At 33.5% G+C, this 22610-nt stretch overlaps 1 protein-coding gene across 1 annotated transcript in view; it reads left to right on the top strand.

Moving 5' to 3' along the window:
* The window catches only part of LOTGIDRAFT_154846 (hypothetical protein), a gene marked incomplete at both ends in the record, with an annotated part of 31651 nt that extends 12437 nt beyond the window's left edge, over nt 1-19214 (top strand). Inside the window, 2 exons of the mRNA XM_009064046.1 lie at nt 14178-14311; nt 18433-19214. Coding sequence (XP_009062294.1) covers nt 14178-14311; nt 18433-19214 — 916 coding nt within the window. The remainder of the gene's footprint in view (nt 1-14177; nt 14312-18432) is intronic.
* Nucleotides 19215-22610: the final 3396 nt, after the last annotated feature.

Here is a 22610-nt window from a genome sequence, read left to right as displayed (position 1 = left end):
GAATTTTTTCTCGGCTTTTTCCCCATTGACCCAGCTACTTTGTGTACGATTTTTGAGACCAAAAAACTAAGCGGAACGATTCGTCACAAATGTTTCAATTCCGAATACGTAATAGTAGTAGCGACAAAAATTGTAATTCTTCAAATTTTTGAAGAGCTGGAAAATGTTCCAGAAACGGGCAGCATTAATCAGGAAGCTCGTTAGCTCGAGTCCAATATTTGACATTGTAGCGAGAGTAATTGTAAGGCAGGACGTGCTTTTCACAAAAGAGAATGAAGGGTATATTATGAATACTATACTTCAAGTGTCTCTAAATCGTGTTTTTGAATGTTCGTAAAGTAACCTTCAGATTATATTTAGAATAACAAGTAGTAGTAAAACTTCAGGGGTTTTGACATTTATACTTTGGTAATCTAACATATCCCCAATCAGATGTATGACTTCAACCGCTATCATTCTTCAATGAGATCCCATCTGAAAGTTATTTATTAAAGAAGTTATCTCAAGACTACAAATGCTGACAAACATGTACATCTCATTCAGTGTTGGTCTGTTTTTATTGTGAAATATCAGAGTAAGACAACAATTCAAGAATTGTTATGTAGCAAACTGTCTAGTTTGTTTCCGATTATTCAGTCGAATTGATAAATTTACTGATTAGTTTGTTACAAGAAGTTTCCGTTCTTCTATTAGAGCAAGTCTATGTTTCCAAATTGCAAGAATCCAGGCATGATGTGGTTATCTATGTCAATACGACATGATGTATTGTGGACTTGCTGGTTTGGGACATTTATAATCTGAAAAAGTCTCATAAGAATTGCCCATGAATACCAAACGCCACTACATCAGCTATTTATAGTCGAGATGAGACATGTTAATCAAAGCAACTTATTGATTGTTTAGAATCAAACCTGGTCAAGCATGATGACTTTTGTCTTTTGATAGAATATGAATAGATATATCTTGATGCTGTGCACTGCTCTATCGCGCTTTACATTGATAATTTTAATAGTGTTTATGTATCCAGGACAGAAAGTATCAGAAACTCAATACGAAACTCTTTTAACCCTTTAACGCATGATTCAAATAAAGCTCTCTTACAACAATTATCTGCTCTATATTACTTAACAATCAACTGAGTTAACATCAGCACTAATAGATAAAGTGAAATAAAACATTGAAAGAAATTGTTATCAGACTGTCAATTGTGAAGATAAAATCATCGATCTTAGCTCAAAGAAACTTTCTAATCGACAGTGTTTTTGACGTATTTTAGGATGTCTCGTATCAAAATAATTCGTAGTAATGAACTGATTAGTATCATGTAGTTTGATGTTTCTCTCTATACTTATCAACTGAATGACTTGATAATCATTTTCAGGAAACCGGCCAAGATTGGCTTTGATAATTGCTGAAACCCTCCATTTGTAGTTCATTCACCTAGTTGAAGTACTTGTAGCATTCAGGGGGTTATAAAACCAGGGAATTATGTGAATATAAAACCAAACCATTCCATACTCATCATTAGTTTCAATATACACCTAATAGCTTAGTCAATTATATTGCTAACATTATTATGTATGGTACGCAGTATTGCTCTTAAAGAATTTTATAGGACTATAGTAAGCGAAATTGCTCTTAACGTATTATTGCTCAAACCGCTTTATATAAACGTGACCTTGCTCTGTGTATCTAATGTATGTAAATCAATCAATCTGGCAGTCTCAGTTTAGAACCTTATTTACTGCATCAGCTGTTTCTCTAATAGAGGTCGATATCATATTGATAGTTATATATCCTACATTTTCTTTACCTTATTGAAATGTTGGAGATATCCAAAGGCATTTAGTGCTTTGGGCATTCTTTTTTTAATTTTAACGATTGGCCCTGTGTGCATACATGTTAAGACTAATAAGTTGAATTATGATCCATGCCAGATTAAGTCATTCAAGCTACTGCACTTGAAATATCAAAGAAGTGATAAAAGCACTGCTGGTATTTATTGCCAGATATTTACGATTGAATTGTTTATCTCGTATTCTTGGTCTGGAGACTAATCAATCGTGATTCCAACAATGTTTCCTATTATATAGTTGAATTAGATTGAAAGAACAAAGCATAGAACACTAAAAGTAAACTACGAACTAATACAAAATGAGAAGTCATTGTTAAGACGTATTAGACCAAAATACCCTACTTTTTCTTTCTTACTTTCTCAAATTGTTTGGGTTTTTTTTGTCTTCATCCCACTTCTCTTTCTTACTTTTTTGTGTTTTGCACAATAACGCAGCTTCTGGTGCCATTATCTAAGAGTTGAAAGATCTTAAACTGAAAGGTTAATTGCTATAACTTGTGTATCGTCATTGTTTTATATATATATATCAGGCACTCAATTTAAATCAAACTTCTATTCAAACTCTTCGTTTGAAATTTTTAATACCTTTGATAGAAATAGTTTTCTTATGTATTCCATTACCTTTAACAATTCTTCTTAAGGTATTGATCAAAATCAAAATTGTACCACTCACCATTTTAAAGGGAACAGATACACAATTACAGGTGGAACACCATTACACAAAAAACACAGGCAATTCGTTCACTGTGTAAAATGATAAATTGAAAGTGAAAGGGAAAAGCCCCGTATTAACACAATTGGTTAATTGACAAAACTTTGTAATACAATCCGGAGTTTGGCGATGTTTGGGTAAACAGGCAAATATCTGGAATATCAACCAGAATTAAGAATGAATTGGTTCAGATAATTGTACAACAGTTGAATAACCCATGAAATACCCAGATCATGTCCCAGGTCCTTTTTTAAGGCAATGGTTCGCCTTTTTCGGCGGTTGATTTGTATGTTGAATATACCTAGTCTTCATATCAGCTAGAGCTGCACGAACATCGCATAATCCCTTTAATATACTTCTATAACATTTCTATACATATATGTGTATTTTCTATATATGGCGAAGTATCAACAAAAAATGAGTCGTGATTTTAACATTCAAACGCGGATAATTCTGTACTCACATAGATTTGAAGGCTCAAATCTCAACGGTTTCTGAGACTAAGGTAAGAACACATGAATACATCCCTTTAAAGAGTTTTCTCATGTTATATATGTTCGGGTGCATAATCATTATTAACAATCTAAGAAATTGGTTTTTTAATCAGCTTTTATTTCGATTATTTTCAACTACATTGAACTACCTTGAACTATAGGAAACCAGTGCGCACTGAGTGTAAATGAGTCAAATTGGAAATAAATCTTAAAGGGACAGATGCGCCATATATGTAAATAGTCTTCAGAAGAAATGTACGAAAATCACACAATTCCTTTAAAAATACCCCAAACTAGGTTTTTTACTCACTATTTCTATATGTGTCCTTTCTATAGATCACAGAATAATTAAATCACGATTCCGTTTACACGCTATCACGCAATTTGATTGGATAACAGCGGTCAAGTGAATTCGGTTTATATCTGTGTAAACGCGGATTTATACAGTGTACACAGTGTTTTTTTCTGTTTATACATCAATACCTGAAAAAATGTTCAGGTCATTCCTTGTGTATCTTATCTTGACGAGTCTTCATTTTAACATTCAAACGCAGGTAACACATGGATTTGAAGGCTCAAATTCAACTGTGTGCTGTGAACAATATTACTGATTAGCTCAGCTAAACATTCCTGTTTCTGAGATTAAAGTGTGATTTGTCAAAAACAATGGAGCACCATGTAGAGTATGAAAGGACACAAGACAGGAGGTCTGTAGATTAGAACGAACGATCAGCTGTTTCCAGTTAACATATCACTCCTGTTTAATGTTGGGAGATTCTGAGGATGTAATTAAATTCCAACTGATTAAAATATGGTGTCTTATTGTGTCTCTCTGTTAGATACTTGGCAAAGTTGACAAAAGAGTAGAGATTTTCTCCGATTTCTTGAAATGACTTAACCTTAATTTGTAAACCTAAAGCAAAGATTAGTTTATTTGATTCCATATTTTGCCAGATTTCTGATCGAAATGAATACTTCAAAGGGTACAAATCCTTTTGTTTCAAACCTCAGCACATGTAAGGAACAAGAGACGGATATTGTCATCGCAGTGTTCAATCAAATCTGTCCGGATGAAGATGCCAAAGCGCCTACTGTCAACATCTGCAATCTTTGAATTCGTCCGTCTTAATCTGCCCAAATGGTGCAGAAAGGTAGAACGTATCATTTGAATCGTTTATGTCCACGCTCTGTTGCAGCACACGAAGATTCTACTTTAGTCCATAATGATAAACCAGAGTTAGCCTTTTGCTGTCAAAGGCCATGGTTTGCCATGATTGATTTGGGTTCTGAATATATGTAAATAGACCATCAGGTTAACTACCTTCCGGAAATAATCCGTCGTCGAGGTGGCTAATATAAACTTAATGACTGGCGAAATTAAGATTATTGACAAGAATTAACTTGAGACGATCACCAGACCTTGCATATATTTAATGGTTAATGAAATTGTTTTGCTTGTACGGATTTGTATTACACAGATTTATATTATTCTCTTTGATATTCTACTTCTTTATCTTGCCAGACGAGTCAGAATTAGAATTATTCATCCACTTGTTATTGTAAAGTTATACACTGAGACTACATAAAGAGACACTGAAATTGGGACGTCTATCTCGTTATTTCTAATAGAAAGCAAGCATGTCTAAAAAGTCTAAGTAGATTAATTAACATCGAAAACGGTACCAAATAATATTGTTATCAATGAAATTCAGTTTCAGGCACTTTTTTTCTGTCTTGTTTGAGTTACAGATGGGTTTCCTTATATAATATATTAGCATTTTCATTTTCATCTTTAAGGAAGACTGAAAACAACGTGTAACTATTTACCACGTCTCCGTGGAGGTATATCTCTCGCTCAAGGCCTGTAGAAAAGTGCTCCGCGAGTTATTGTAAGAAATCTTTAGATACTTTGAGTATAAATAATTGATATATAGCACATCGTCCTAACTAATATAATGTCTGAAAATTTGATATTCTGCGTTAGCGTCAATGAATCTTAAATAAGCCAATATGAACAATGTGATTACTGTGGATAATGCAAGTTATATTGTTTACCAACCGAAGATCAAAGGCAATCAATAATCAGTGTCTACAACATTTTGCTCATGAGAATCAAATTGTATCAACCTTTCAAGGTTTTCGTGAAACGTTTAGCTGTCGAGGCTCTAGTAAAACTGGAATTAATGAGTTGAAGATTTAATTAATTGTGTTAATAGTTTTTTTCATTTAGATCTTCTTTACCATCAGCTCTGATAATAGACGTGCAATACGAACCTAATTACAGTGGACATTATAGACAATTTCTCTACTATCTGTGAAATATGATGGACGACACCAGCAAACCGAATAATTGATTTTTCATGTGAATTAGATTATCTACTTCAAGACCATATTAATGCTTATGAAAACATGGTCATAGGCGCACATCATCTTTCCTTTAAAATGATCATTCCTACCTGAAAAAATTAACGTGGGTAGTAATAGTATCATTTTGAAATTTGCTTTTTTAGATTGAAACTGTCATTCTCGACTAGCAGCTTGTTTTGAAGCTGATGTTTCAGTTCATTTAAAAAAAATCTATAAAATGCGTTTTACCGAGAAGGAAGGCCTAATCGGTACATTATGGTGCTTGATTTACCAACAATTGGACTGAATTCGTCTCTTTAAAGAGCTTCTTTCTGTTTTTACCTAGCAACAAGAAGGTTAATCCGATACGGTTTTTCTGACTGACTGCACACAGTAGACAAGTTGTCACTTGATGATATCCTATCTGTCATCCTTAGTAGATGAGTCCTGTCAATTTTGTCATAATGTCTCTGTGCGCTCTACTTATCAAAGACAGATGGTTTATATCACGTGTGGGTGTTATGGTCTTCCTGGTTGCCGTTTTTGATGAAACAAGGAAGTTTTGTGAGTTCAAGACTCAATTTCAACTCAAGTTGGTTTTACATAATATTGATACCGTTAAATTCCAATCATTAATTTTAATCCGAAAGTTTTCATGACACAATTCTAACTGATTCCAAAATATGACAGTATTCAAAATTTATCCTTGATCATCGTCCTTGAAACGGAGTTCATCGATACAATGCGGTAGCTCATATTATCGCCAATTTTCGACTCCCATTTGCTTATGTGACGTGGGTTCCAATTACCCTACAGATAAGAACAATTTGTAAAAGACAGATTTATCCAAAGACATTATGGCTGGCTAAACACATTAGTTAGACTTTAAATACTGTAAATTACCATAATCGGATATAAAATCACATTATACTCCATCATTTACAAGATATATGTTACCAATGCTATAAAATCTCCATCACATCGTCTCCAAGTCAGTGGCGGCGCCAGCCTCCCAAGACTTGGGGTACAAATAGAGGACAACTATCGAGATGGATTCAAAATTCATAGTCGCAAACCTCTCGTGGAGCGTCTGAGAGAGTTCTTTTGGAAAACTTTAATTTATTTGGTGCGTTTTGGTACATATTTTTGTGCAAAAACGTATTCAAAATGTCAAAAATATAGTGGTAGTATAATTAGGGGTGCACACCATTTTTCTATTTGCCCCCATCCCTACCAAGTTGTCCCACTGGTGGCGCCATTGCTCTTAGCACCTTATTAAAATAACTCATACATGCAATCCATTAAAACTACTTCCTTCAACAATCACCTATTGCAGTGATCCTGTAAAAATAACCAATAAAAGCAACTTATTAAATAAAATCCATTATAACTATTCCATTGTATTTATTACACGTTAATGCGAGATGATGAATCAAAATGATTACAATGAATGCTTTTCAGAGGACAGGTAACGAAATTATTGGCACAGTCGACTCAGAATCATCTGCTGATTGTTCTCTTTCAACCAATCCCCAAAAAGCTTCTCGGTCACTTCTCATTTTTTTTCATGCGTTTTCATTCCTCACACGTGTTTAATATTTCTCAAGGTTGGAGACAGTTTGACATAACTGAAAAAACAATGCGAAAATGGTTGAATACCATTCTTCTCATTGCTGAAAACTATAGTAGGTATAATATATTGAGTTAAATTGAAGAAAGCCTTACGACAACGGTTGATGACCATTCAATTACTTCAGTCAATTTACGCATAGAATACTATGACAGACATATCGAAATGACTTCGGAAAGATGATGTTACCAGACTTTGTATGGTTTTGGCCTATTACCTGAATTACTATCCGAGAGTACAATACACCCAATCATTCATAAGCTTAAGAAACAACAGTTTTATGGATATAAAGTATTAAAATAGTTCGTTTCTAATGTGCTGTGATAGTTTTAAAGATGGATTTCCTTATTTTTTAGTCTCAGATTAAGAAAACAATTTGATTAATTGGTATTTCGAATGAATTATCATGTATTCTTAATCATATCATTATGTTCTTATAATTATGAGTTGTAACCAATCATAAATGTTCATGAATGTACAGTCTGGATAAACAACAAAGACTTTTTGACCTTTCTTGATCGGTCACTTATTGGAATTCTGCTGGTAATTCTCTTCTAATTTAGCTAATTTTATTAATTAATTATGGACATGTGAGACTAACTTGTATTTTTCCAAGTCATTAGAACACCTTTTCGTTCTATTCATATAAGTATTAGCATTTTCATTTTCATAAATTGAAATAAGGGAACCCATTTTTAAATGTCTTAAAAGGATTGAACCCATATAACCTATTGGGTTTTTCAAGGAGACAAAATAACTATCTAGTTTTGCTACATACAAAGACCGGACCACATCTTCTTAAAACTTCTTAAAACCGACAAATTATTGTTTACGAAAATTATATTTCCTTCGCAATAGCTGACATGCCATTCATTTTGTAAATTTTCGAACAGACGAAAAACGTGAACCAATTACTTGTTGATACCAATGTTTACTGTGTATAAAATGTTTCCTTTGTTTAAACTATACAAGTGTTTCGTAGAACATGATCATAAATATAATACAAAACGGTTTCCAAAACAAGTCAAATCATTTTCAAATCCATCCATAATCCATAATCACAGCCTTGTCATTTTATCGAACAACTCGTGATCTTAAAAAATAACCCTTTCTGAAATGCATTTTCTTGACACGATTCATATTTTTTCATATTGATTTATGAAGGCACATGATTTTAATAAGAGTGGTAATATTCTAGAATATTTTTTCTCCACTGAGATTAATCTGTTTCTGAAACATTCCATTATTCGACAGTGCATTTTCCCGAGTAATTAATTCTCAATATTGGAGAGTATAATTATTTTTGAGAAGGGTTTGTTGAACCGGGGTGAGACCGCACTACCGACTGAATAAGGCAATTTGCAAATAGCGGATACTAATGTTTTCATTTTACTTGATCGACGGGGTTTTAAGGTGAGGATAATCGAGTTACGGTGTCCGGTGCGGTGTACGGTGCAGTATAATCGATACAGTAGAACATAGTACAAGCGAATCATGTCCTTATCCGTACCTCGTGTGTTAATTTCTTCCTTTTTCTTTTGTGCACCTTATACCGCACTGCACCGGACATCATACCTCGTCTATTTGTGGCTTTATACATATGGAATGAGTAGTTCTTCCTAGTAACCATATTCATGGAACAATTTCTGAGTTTCTGTGAATGCTTTTAAGCAGTAATCTCACTATCTTAGAGATGCTTTTTAATGACTATTTAAAACATGTTAAGATTTTTATATAAATTTTCTAAATCTTCCATATAAAAAAGCATTTTTTTTTACATTTACGCGACAAAATCAAATTAATTTTTACTTTAGTATTCACTGGTTATATTGATCCAAGCCAATAAAAAATGTTATTTTCTGTGTGACATTTAAATGTTTTATCTGAGTAAATTATATTAGATTACTGTAATTCTTCTGTCGTTCTGTAATATAAATCTCTGAAAATCTCTCATGTCAAAGTTCATCTTGTTAGGCTACAAAAACCACGTCCCACAAAGTTCCCCTTTACCATTTATTAAATTTTTAAAAAAGATATTTGAGACTGAATTCGTCCTTTAATCCACTTATGTTAACATAATATTTTTCTCTTCTGCATCATGACCTTATTCCATCCTTGATTTTGGCTAATGGTTAGGAATTATACTTTGACGTAATTCACTCCTACGCTTGTCCACTAATAAATTAACAAAAATTTGTAAACCGGACTTTAAAGGATTGGACAGCGCAATGTACGTTTGAGGTCGGCCACAAGATCCTTTGTTTACTTTTGATAAATATAGTATCATTTCTTATGTTTGGTCATATTTGTATGAGATCGTTTCTCGTTTGTAATGTGTTATAATGACGAATTGTGGGACAGCGAAACCCGATGTAGAGCTATATGATAACCTATTATAATGGAATTAAGTTAAGAAATTTGGTTTGTTTTTGAGTAAAACCAAATGAAGTTTATAAGACGTGGATTAATCTATCTACTGATATTAATGAAAAAAATCAAAATTAATTTTACAAAATTAAAAAAAAACACTTTTATATTGTAATTATATTAAGCACTTGGAGGTAGGATTATGTCACAATTTTGGTTTGAATTAAGCTCCTTTTTCTTGTTTTTCTAAACCTTATTTTTGTGATATTTTATCTCCTAGGAACTTACCTGACTGTTCTCATCAATGCCCGGTGGACATTAATTTACGATTGGAGGGAGCAATTCGATCATCAAAAGCATGAATCAAATCTTAAGAAACCATTAAGACAGTAATCAAATTAATTTTTCCGTGCCAAAGCCTCATTATTTACACTGAATACCTTTTTTTATTAAGACCAATCATAGCAATGAGCGTGATGTTTCAAATAATAGCCTTGACACTTAATACTATACAAGATTCTACAAGATGTTCATCTTAGTTCAACTTCATTAAATGAATTAAGTCTCACGATAAAAGCCAAGTTATGGAAGTTTTTCAGATGACGCCAAGTCCCTTTTTGAATGTAAGCTGAACAGATTTGAATAAACTACGTTCTATTTGTGCCATTGGTTTAAAGATCAGAAATCTATTTCTTGTTTTATAATTTAACAAGATAGCATGAATGACGTCAAATCATTTTCTATCTGCGACAGGATGTCATGACAGCAATGGTAATTATCACGAAGTCTCCATTGTCCCAATCATAAACAAACAATGGGGCGTAATATTAGAGATATCTTGATAGTCGGAAACATTTCCAAACAAGACTGTCTATTTCCATTCATATTTTACGAAATATAAATGTAGAGAATGTTAACTGGCTCGGAAGCTGACAGGTCTGTGTCAAACAGGTCTAGTGTTCTGTTTCGATTCAATTCTTAATAGTGAAACTTAAGTCAAGAGTTGAATGATATTGCTGTGATTACTGTAAATCGCAGATAAAATTGGTTATCTTGACCTGTTGTTCGATATGCCTTTTGGCAATCAAAGTGTGATGTTTTTCTTAGCAATTTTCTTAAATACGCAGATGATTTTAATCATCCTATATTTTTTTGAGGTTTAATTTCCCATCATTCTATAGGAATCTGTAAGTAATAAAACCTGGTAATGGAATTAATTGCTTTAACTTTAACAAGATGTAACTTTTACTGTTCACCATCTAAAAGTGCAATTTCAAGGGATATGATCTTTAGGTTCATGAATACCATTTTGACTTTCAGAGTGCAACAGACATTTTTAAACTGTTACCAATGTATTGAAAAATTATAATGTTATTCATTTCTCAGTAAGAAGCGAGTGCTTTAGTATTTCAAGTCATACAATTTATATAAACGTGTAAGAATTACTAATTGATACTACTTGATTTTTGTCGTATAAGAACAACCAGATGAACAAAAGTTGGACGTAAATAATAAGAAAACAGCATCACTTTAATATATTGTAGTTGTTATCAACATAAAAACATTCTTTTATGAGTATGAAACATCATTTCGACTCCATTTACGAGACAAATTAAGATAATTCCAGAAAGGCATGTAGAATCAGCTGTAAAAAAACTAATGAGGAAGAAAATCGAAATGCCATTGAGCGGTCAACAATCTGATAAATTACTCTTTCTTATTTCGTTAGATTAACAGGCACGTGCAGAATTGCAGAATTCTCAAATGGTTTTCATAAATCATTTTATTAATTTGAAACATCGTTAAGAAAAAACACGATTATTTTATATTTTTTGTGGACTATCAATCTCGTAAACAAGTTGTTTCTTCTAAAGAAGATTTCCACGCGGATTGAGAAACAAAACGGAAAGCAATCAACTGATTAAAGCGTTAACAACCCTGTCTGCACTTGCATTTGTTTTTTTACGCTTCGTTGATAGTAGTGCAGTATATGATCCGTATCGGCACCAACCAACAAACCGGAAGTGGTGAGAAAATGAGCATTACGAATAGTATGGATTATTAAAACGAAACAAACAATTGTGTGGAGCATTTGTTTGTCCGATTGGTTCGGCACGTCAGTTGGTAATTTACACACAGGGACAACATGGTTTGAAATATATTGTTAGAAATAAACTCTGTATGTGCTTACTCTGTGAACATTAAAATAAGACATATGAAGGCAATAAAGTTTAAGAAGCGAAATTTAGCAAAATTCGATAATGCAACAGGATTTGAATATAGCTGTTGGGAGTCGACTTCTCGTGGTTGTACACTTTAAACGAACAGATTTTACACCAAGGAGCCCATGGACCATTTTTGTATAGAAGTGCTGGCTGTATATCATTCAACAACATCGTTTTATACTAGAAAGTCGTTGGAAAAAGTGTGCGTATTGTTTTGAACGGTATAGTCCGTTTCAACACCTCTCACCCCGGATTGTGAACATTTGTGATCTCATAGCGACTAGAAAATGGGTCCACTGTAAACGTGCAGAAAATATTAGATAAGTTTTCTGTCTCACGGGGCTGTGACCAATTGCAGTCTTACGGCGACTTGAAACCTTAAACATTACAAACTTAAAAGACGGTCGAGTTATGCCTCCATATTGTGTTTTAAAGTGTTTGAGTCTTTGACACGCGTGTCTTATTCTATTCCGCTCAAGGAGATGTTACAACACTTGTCTGACCAAATGAAGTTCTGAACGTTTCTCGAAAGCTTGGCGTTTGTTTTGAACATGTCCAAAATAAAGTCTCTAAATAATATACAAGGGAACAATACTAAGAATGTCATTAGGACTCCAATGGATACGCAGTGTCTTTGCTGCGCGTGTACTGTTTTCTTGTTCTTGGTATTTTCAACGCGTTCTTTATCAAATCGCAGAACCCTGGCTTATGTCCAAAACACTAAACAGTGAATTAAGTCTGGAAAACTAAGATCAAATTCCAGTTGATATTCCTTCAGAAGTCATGTCAATTCGCTTCGAACAATTATTGAAGGTCTCAAAGTATACATTATTTCTGATGTTATAAATAAACAGAGAATAGATCAAAGAAGTCTCTCTGAGCTATTTAAAAGCGAATATTAATCTCTAATAAAGATAGAGTGTTTTTATCGAAGTAAATCTCTCTGAGGAGCTTACCAGACATTTTACTGTTGATTTGACATATGTAAAGTTCTATCAAGGGAACTATTAAGACCATACATCAAGAGGCACCAAGATGATTGGAGAATATCGTTAAAGGGGAATTATGCAAAATTACCATTATCAAAAAACGTCGTAAATTATACCTAACATTTAAACAAAATACATATTATCTATAATAACATGAGTATATCTACTTGATAAAATGAAATGATATATTATATTGTTATTATATCGCCTTGAATGATAGTTGATTAAGCTTCCTTTATATACTTCTGTTACTGTATTGTTTGAATTCATTATATTCCTGATAACGGAGTGCGAATCACCTTGAATCGTCGGAAGTAATAAATATTCTAGAAGTATCCATCCATAAAATTGTTTTATTTATCTATTAACTGGTGCTTCTACTATGCCAATTTATTAATAAAAACAGTTTGTTCCAAGCGAGATCATGATGACAATTGATTTCGCCTGTATTTCATCTTTTCACAAAGTCAGGCTATTAAAAACTGTGTTTAATACCTTGACTCCAATATCCGCCTTTCTTGTATTACTGAAGTTTGTTTATGCAGAAATTTCATTTGGTTGTACGCTACTAATTACAGCCAATCCTAGCCCTCGATTGTTATTGGCTGTTGTAGTCAAGGTATAAGACGAAGTAATAGCTTAATATCATGACATTCATTTCTCTTCATTGTTATATCATTCTAGACGTCGGGTTTCCTAATTGGGTTGTTCGTAGCCTACAGTGCAACCATTAGTCTGTTGTAATAATATATGGATGATTCACTTATTTTCTCGAGGTTTTTAACTCTCTTCACAGTAACTCATCCACTATAAATCTCCAAAGAGTGCCATTGAATTCTCACATTAGAGCAGTAATGAGCTATTTACCTTTTTAAATAACATTAACCTTTATAAATCTTCCAATATTTTGCTAGGAAATGTCAATCTAATGTATAATAGAGCTTGATACAGCAGACTTAAACTTGTGAAAAAAGAAACGGTGAAAGACAACCGTACAGTATCTTTAAAGGGTTTACGTGCATCAAAACCTTTAATAGCTTCTGTTTGTATCATTCCAATTTTTCTCAAGATGTCAGTGCATGGTTTTTGTATTTATAAAATTTATAAAACGTTTATATACGGCAAACTATGCCATTAACATCTAATATAGGGACATTGCGACAGCATAACATGAACGTAATTGAGTTGAATTGCAAGACCAACAGACGTCTGATTAAAAATTGTAACGGTGAAAATTGATGCTATAATCACCCCTTTCAGTAGATAAACAAGATATTGATTTGTTCAAGATATTTAAAAAACATATTATTACATTATATTGATTACAGATATTGTTGTTTCAATTTCAAATATCTCTAATAGTACATGTATCATAATATAATCTGCACATATTAATACTTCCTGATGTGCAATATTTGTACTTCCGGTTACAGTTCGGTCAGGTTGAACTTCAGAAAATATTGATAATAGATCAACCATAAGGTGATAGTTCTTTTCTAAAGCTGATAATTTGCAATATTTTTTTACTTTTAAATCAATTGTTTCCGTTCTCTTTTCAGGCACAAAAACCTTCAAACATCAGCGAATATGTACGTAGCTAATCTTGCTAGTGCCGACTTGATAATGTGCCTATTCAACTTCCCCATTTTAATATGGGCTAGTTTAAAAGGGCAGTGGCAATTAGGAAATATAGGTAAGTCTAGTTTTTAATGCTATATGTTGACTGCTTCGTGGGACTTAGAATCAAGAGTCGTTTTGCCCTAACTTTTCCGAAAATTGTTAGCTATTTGTCATCAAATCTTATGACTATATTTAGCATGTTTGTTTGGTAAAGCCATTTCTCTATATCCAATCATCATGTACCCAACTAAAGAAAAAATTGCATTTTTAAAATATTCTATTGTTTAACATGGAATATATCATTTGCAGAGATCAATCCAAATGGAATCAGTTCAGTAGCTGTAATATGATATTTGATCCAACCCTCACCAATGATAAAAACGGCAAACATTTCGACCGCCCTTCATCAATAATAACTATCGATAACAGACATAGGAATATCCATTGGCAATACCTTATTACAACTATTAGAAGTTAAACTACGCTTATAGTATCTTTGTCGACATCGTCAATGATGGGACTCTAAAGTCAGCTTATTTCTTGCTTGTCCAATCAGAGACCAATTATAACGTCTTCATAATTCATAATTAGCTGCTATGAAGAATGAATGAAAGCTCGAAAGCTTGAATCTTTCCTTTAGTTTCAATCACCCCTGTACATGATGGTTACACTGAACACTCATATAATAAAAACTCTTTACTTTACATTGGGTTGTCGCGGACAAATGATTAACACAATTCTACCGTCTCTAAAACTAATCTAAAGATAATGAATTGGATCTTCTTGATAATAGAAAATAAACAATTCATAACATCGGTCGTATGTATGCTATATACTCTAAAACATGTTAGTAGAAATATTACTGGGGGGTAAATTCCATTAAAATTGCGTAATTTAATGAACATGTATACCTTAAAAAATATGAACTGAAAATAATCGATAAGCAGGAAACTGATTTGAAAGATTTGAAAGAATGAGTTTAATTTTACCATCCGATATAGAATTTTAAGTCTCTTGGAAGTCTATTTCAGCCAGGTGGGCAAAATGCACCCCCAATCCCCCCGAAAACAATGGCCAATCTATATTGTCACTGCAACTAAACGCCAAATTGTCCCTTAGTGTATATTACTTGAATGGGTACGGAAAGATTTGTCGATTAAAATGGTCATACTTATACTGATATATCGCCACTGGGCATGTCTTGTAACTTCTGGAGCTGATAATGAGGTAGCGGAAATTACGACAGCATAATTATTATAGTCTGAAATTATAATTGTATAAAAGTAAAACCCAAAATACTCCAGACATTCTTGAATTATATACAATTGTCACCCACTCAATCTGCTTGCCTTTCAGTGCGGACTAAACACGACATCAAATTCTTGGGGAGAAGGTTCGCAGGTCCCTATAATTCAGTGGATTAATCGCCATATTAGATTGTTTTTGACCTAAATCCTACTCTTTAAAGTACCTTTACGTTAAATGTTTAAGTGAAGATAGGTTATCGACAATGTCTGTTAAAAATAGGACTGAAATTTCCCTGTGGACAAACTTTGTTATTTTAGATCTAACCAGATAATTTATCATAATTAAATTTCTGTTTGACAAAAAATTGAAACAAAAATTATATTATAGAGTTGTTCACTTTATGCCTTCGGTTTCACAACAATACTGTTAATTCCACGATTATTCAAAAGCTCTTTCACTGCCGCTATATTTCACCATCCCCCAGTCCCCACCCAATTTTCTGTTTTACAATTACTTCCCTTGCAATTTTCTTGTTTTACAATTATCACACTTATCAATTTCTGTTCCATTATTACCTCCCTTGCTATTTCCTGTTTCACCATTACCTCCCGTGCCATTTTTTATTTTATAATTACATTCTTTTTAATTTTCTGTTTTACACTAACCTCCCTTGCCAATTTCAGTTTAACACTACTCCCTTACCATTTTCTGTTTCTAAATTACCTCTTTTATCATTTTCCGTTCCATTTTTACCTCCCTTGCCATTTTCTGTTTCAGAAATACCTCCGTTACCATTTTCTGTTTTACTATTACCTCCCTTAGAATTTTCTGTTTTACAATAACCCGCTTTACTATTTCAAGACATCTTCGATTACACCTTTTTGCCAAAATACATTAGTTAGCATTTCCTTTTTAATAATCACCTCTGTTACTCTGTTAATCCGTATTTATAATTTTCTTTAGTTTGTCGATTTCATATTTTTGTATTCCATATTTTGTCAGTATGTTATGTACTATCTCTACCCGACTTGTTTTTTTTTCACATTTCAATTGAGCATTCCTCCCCCTTTAATCATTTTTTTAAAGATAGGTTTCCCTGTTTTTTAGAGTCAAATTAAGCAAACTATTAATTGGTGATTATCTCTATGAATTATCATGTATTCTTAATCATATATGATCTTATTGCGTATAATAAAGAGATTCTAAAAAAGCATAAAAGTCCATGTATGTACAGTCTAGATAAACAAAAAAAGACTTTTTGACCTTTCTTGATAGGTCACTCACTCGAATTCTGCTGGCAATTCTCTTCTTATTTAGCTAATTATGGAATTATGTGAAACTGGTATTTTTGCAAGTCTTTAAATCATCTCTTTTTTCTATTCATATAAGTATTAGCACTTTCATTTTCATAAATGAAAATAAAGGAACCCATCTTTCAGCATTGTACGAATCCCAATCAATAGTTTTCTACAAAATAGGTCATATTCAATTACCAATTATCAGAAAATGAGTTCATAACGTGGTTTCCTTAATTGGTAAATAAAGGAAACATTTCTTGTGTAACGCCACATTTATCTTTTTAACCAATAACATTGTGAACTATTTCTAGTATTTCTGTGATTAAATATAGCTTGTTATCATCTAAATATATCTATATCCGATCAAAACCGTTATCATTTTCTAAAATAGACAATTTTAATACTGGTATTAGACAGACACGTGTTTCACCACGTGTTTGACACGAAACGATGGTTAGTGAATGAATCTATGAAAAAAATCAATCAATGATTCTAGTTATCAATGAGTTGTGAATTATCTGTCAACTCAAGTTCTATCGGAAACGTATGAGCTGTTAACTGCACGTTATAGATCTCTTAGAACATGGAAACCATTATTATGGGATGGTATGTCAATATGCAAGTACGGCCAACATTGTCAAACCTTTTTAAATAACACGAGTCCACGGGCTTCCCTTCCCACAAAATCAAATACAACTCTTTAACGCGATCAAAATAGAGGTATTGTTGAAATTATTATACAAGGAAAATATTTCCGATATCTCGTTAAGGGAAAAAAATTGTCAATTGGAGACAATTGTGGGTTGGTTCAAATAAAAAAAACCTCTTGAATTGTAGCCATTGCCTCGATTTACACTCATTCTTGACACAGACTGTGTCCAGTCCATTATCTCTGCAAATTCGACTGCATATTTTCATATGTGTGAATATCTTGCTATCTTTTTTACGCCCATGAATGTCAATAAGGGGTTGGAAGATATCGAGCTGTATCTACTACACGAGTAGCACGTAGATCCGCCGTTACGTAAGGATGTCCAGTTGCGTTGAATCATTGAATTCCCTCATACAGACAGCTTTTCATTTTTTTAAATATTATTAACGTTCGTGGAATCTGCTTCAAAAATAATGGCAGTAAATACTTTAATAATTACAGATGTGAAAATATCCTTTGACTCTATAGAATTTAATCCTATCAAGATATCTTGTAAAGATTGAAATTATAGTGGACATTATCATTTCTTTTAACATTCCGTTTACGTAAATCCTTGACGCTTATAGCATCAACGTTAAACATAGAAATAGGCTAATAAGTTAGACAATGAGTGCATGGATCGATTGTTTTTCAATATTAATGTCAAGCATTGCAATCATACATCGAAAATGTGTGACTGAAGAATAAATATGGTGGATAAATATTTTCTTTACCAGATGATAAATTGAATCCTAGCTACCAAATCACTATTCAGAATATTCAAAATCGACTTCCTGTCTCTCTACAATTAAAATTATATTACCGATGCCGAAGTTCCAGGAACGTTGTAATTAATAAATATCCTTGAAGTTTCTATCCATAAGATTGTTTAATGTGGCTTATAGGGTTATAGTGGTAATATATTTGTGTTAACAAAATATTTTTGTCTGTTTTCAGGATGCCAGATTTATGGAGTCATCGGGGCCTTAACTGGATTCATGTCCATCAACACCCTAACAGCTATGGCAGTGGATCGATACCAAGTTATCAATACGAACAATTCCTTCATGCAGAAAACGTCAAAAGGGCGCCATGCCTTTATCATTTGTGGCATTTGGGTTTATTCAGTGTCGTGGGCTCTAGTGCCAGTGGCCGGTTGGGGGCGCTATGTATTAAATGGCGGACGGACTTCCTGTTGTTTTGATTATTTGACGCGGGATTCGATTAACCTCGCTTTCATCGTTTGTTTGTTTATATTTTGTTTTACTATTCAGCTATTTGTCATTCTGTATTGTTACACAAGTATGTTGGTGTTCATTTGTCGACATGAACGTGCATTTTTAAGCAGTGACCTTATTTTAAAAACCGATAAAGCAACGAGAAAGAAAATCAAGTTAGAACTTAAAGTTGCACGGCTGGTCTTTATCATTGTGAGCGCCTTCTGTCTATCGTGGATGCCTTTTGCTGTTGTAACATTAATCGGTGCATTCGGTGATTCTTCCTACATAACGCCGACTGTGTCTATCGTCCCAGGGCTACTGGCCAAAATTTCTACTGCCATTAATCCAATGTTGTACGCTATCAGTCATCCAAAGTTCCAAAGTAAATTACGGGCCTCGTGTCCGAAGTGTCCAGTAAATAGGTTGTTCAAAGCGGGAAAAGCGGGTGATTTGACGAACATGTACCATGCTTCAATGGGTAATCCCAGCGGACAAATGCTGGCGTCGTTAAAATCGTGAGGCAACACAACAAAGTATGGGACCAATTGTAATGTTCATTCCAGAGTGAAACTAGTCGCGACACCAGTAAAACTTTTATTATGTTTTATTGTGTATTCAGGGATATTGTAGACATTGTTATATTGTTACGTCAAGAAGACATAAACTTATTGAAAGTCAATTCACCATTTTATAAAAACCAAGACTGAAACTTGTCGACCCTAAACTTCCCTATATAGATAATTCCATTTGTTCACTTGGTAATCAGTATGAAATCTCCACAATGCAATTACGACAACCCGAATTCGACACACATGATGCAGGATCAACTTACACAATCTGACATTAAACATTTTATCCTACATGTACGTGTGTTTGTATGTACAAACGTTACACTTCTGTTTCATTCTGGATATCATGTTTTCTTTTGAATCGTTTCTTCGAACGTTTGTAAAAAATGAGAACGAATATTGAATTGAACTCCAGATTCTTTTGAATAGAAACATGTTTTTCTCGACTCTGTGCTGGCCGATACTAACTGTGTTTCCATTCCATTAAACTCAGTTTAAACACAATGTGGCAATAAAGCTGGCTTTAAACTAGTTTAGAACCAGATTGTCTCTACAATTCTCAATGGAAACGTGGTTTATGTCTACAATTAATAGCCGAATGGGCAAGATAAGAGTCGGCACGTTTCGGATTACATATAACATCAGACTTCATTTAATCATAGATTATTCCAATAAATAAATGGTAACTCATGTGATCATGCATTTGTTACACTGGCAGAATTTGTAATTTGTTTTATCTCCATTGAAATTGATTCATTTCATTTTAATCAAAAGCATAGACAGGTTGATTCTTTTGATAAATTACATGGCGTGTGCGAACTGGTTCAATAATGGAAACAGCTAAGATTGAATTAGTTGACGAGTCATTGAAATTTGTGGGGTGATTTCCACAGTAACCAGTGTTACAAGACTGATATAATTGACCGTGCAATACAGTTAGAGTCATCCCCACGATAGCTTGCACTTGGTTCGTTGATCTGAACAATGTGACTGAACTAGTTGACGGGGCGACAACTCAGGTGGAGAGTCACTACCATAATAATCTGGAGCAATTGTGACAGAAAACCTTAAAGGCGCCCCAAAACATATCGAGTCATTACAGCTTGCACTGGGATTGCTTATCTGTTACAAATGTGACTGATTTAGTTGACGGGGCAACAAAACAGATGGAGTCATTCCCACTATAGTTTGTATTGGGTTTGTTTATTCGTTACTACTGTGACTGAACTAGTTGACGAGGCGACAAGAATGGTGGACTGATTCGGTCAGTAGCTGTTGTGGGAATTGTTGATGTATTTAAACTGTGACTAAATTAGGTTGTGGAAGGATATTAGCGTGATCCTAATTATGGTTTTAAGCTAATTATAGTCTGGTCACACCTCTAAGTGCCCTCGATAGAAAACATGAGAATAAAAATAGAGTAAAATCTTGATAGGTTATGAAGAAATATGTTTTTAAAAAAATGAAATTGAACTCAAACTTGACTCAAATTAAATCAAAACCTTTATTGAACCAAAGAGTTTCTTCAAATTATAGCCTAAGCAAAGACAGGAGCTCTTCTCCTAGAGAGCACCTCAAAATACCTCAGCAGTCGGTAGCGATGTGGACTCACGTCTAATAGACGATTAGGTGTCCTGGGTTCAAATCTTTCTCAAGGTAAGAAAAAGTGCTTCTGAGAGTCGGTCCGGTGTCGGCTTTCTTATCCTGTCACTCACTGATGTAGAGTTGTTTTTTAATCAGATATATCATTGAAAACTCTGTTATGTTTGGTGTAATGTGTGATATAATGTTATGAAATTTAAAGTTTGTATTACACTTAATGTTAATATTAAAGACAACGATTTGTTATCAATTTCTCTTCTTTCTTTCGCTAATCTAACAAGACCGTGGTGCAAGTTACAATGAGGCAAATGGGTGTACGGTTTGATTTGAAATAGATAGTTAAAAAACACCCTTATCGAATGTGACCGTAATGACTACAACAATTGAGAACGATCCAAAAAGTACTCAAAAGCCAATAACACTGTCCTGATACAATTTCCTCGCCTTACTCCCTTAGCCTAATCAGAACCAGAGAAATAGACACAATACTCTGTTTATTCCTATACATAAAGAACCTCGTCTGACTAATTGTTAACCAGTTCATCAAAGTCAATTTCAGATGTAAATGCGACATAGGGTTTAGTCTCAATTAAGCAAATTCGGAAATGAGATTTAATTAGGTCCGTCTGAACATTTTGGTATTTAATTCAATTTCAATTCAATTTGTCTATTTGGTTACAACACTACCTGATTGTCATTCTATTGTCGTCTGAAGAGAACGCTGAATTTTCTTCTGTATAGTTCTTCCCTGAAAGAATGTTAGATCAATTAGCTGACAAAACTAAATGAACATATCCTTCATTTAAAAATGAAACCAAATGTCTTTGAATATTAATGATGTCATTCGGTATATGTTCTTATCTCCAAACCTACCTTTAACTCGGAAACGGAAGAAACCCTTCGTGATATTTACTATACTGCAATACTTTTCAGAATATTATACGGTTCAGGAAGCAGTTCAATGCACCTTTCCATTGTGAATGCAATATTACATGAGGTGGCATGTTTAAATATCGCAGAATAGAATTAAAATCATTTACTTGTTGACGCAAAAAACACATTTCTTTTCAAATACTGTACCAAAGATGAATAAAAGCAACAAACACATCCCTCCCTCATTTGCCCTGAAGATATGAAAAGAAAAATGAAGCGAAGTTCCATTTTACTTAGCGTTGAAATTTCTTCTCATGCGATAATAAATCCACATGTTAATTTTCGCTATTTTTGTGTTGAGATATGTTGTCAATGATGAGTGCGTGACGTACAAGACTATAGCCAGTCATCCACTGCTCAGAATTTATAAAGATGAGAGTGGTGTTAAGCATCTTGTTCATCACATTGTTTTAAAAACAGAATTTCAAATAATAATCTTTATCTTAACGCTTTGACATTCTCAAGAATTCAGAGAATATTGAAGCCTAATCGCCATAAATCAAACTATAGTGTTCCTAAAAAATTCTTCCACGTGTCAAGGGTTTAAAGTCTTTGAATGGCTGTGTCTATATGTCAAGGTTTTGTGTAGGCTTATTTTCATTTTAGTCAAGTTCGCGCAACTCATGGGTAAGCAGACAGATATTGCGCAACGATTTAAATTCAACCTTTAATTTTGGAAATTCAATACCGCCACAAAATATCGGCTAGCAACTGGAATTTTCCATAATGGAAGAAACTAGTGTTAGCTAGCAAAAGGGACATGTTCATGTAGCAACAGTACGATATTATTCATTGATAATATAAACTATCA

This window comes from Lottia gigantea (assembly GCF_000327385.1).
Source record: "Lottia gigantea unplaced genomic scaffold LOTGIsca_6, whole genome shotgun sequence".
NCBI lineage: Eukaryota > Metazoa > Mollusca > Gastropoda > Lottiidae > Lottia > Lottia gigantea.
Note: the sequence above shows the minus strand (reverse complement) of the source record. Positions and strands in the feature narration are given on the sequence as shown.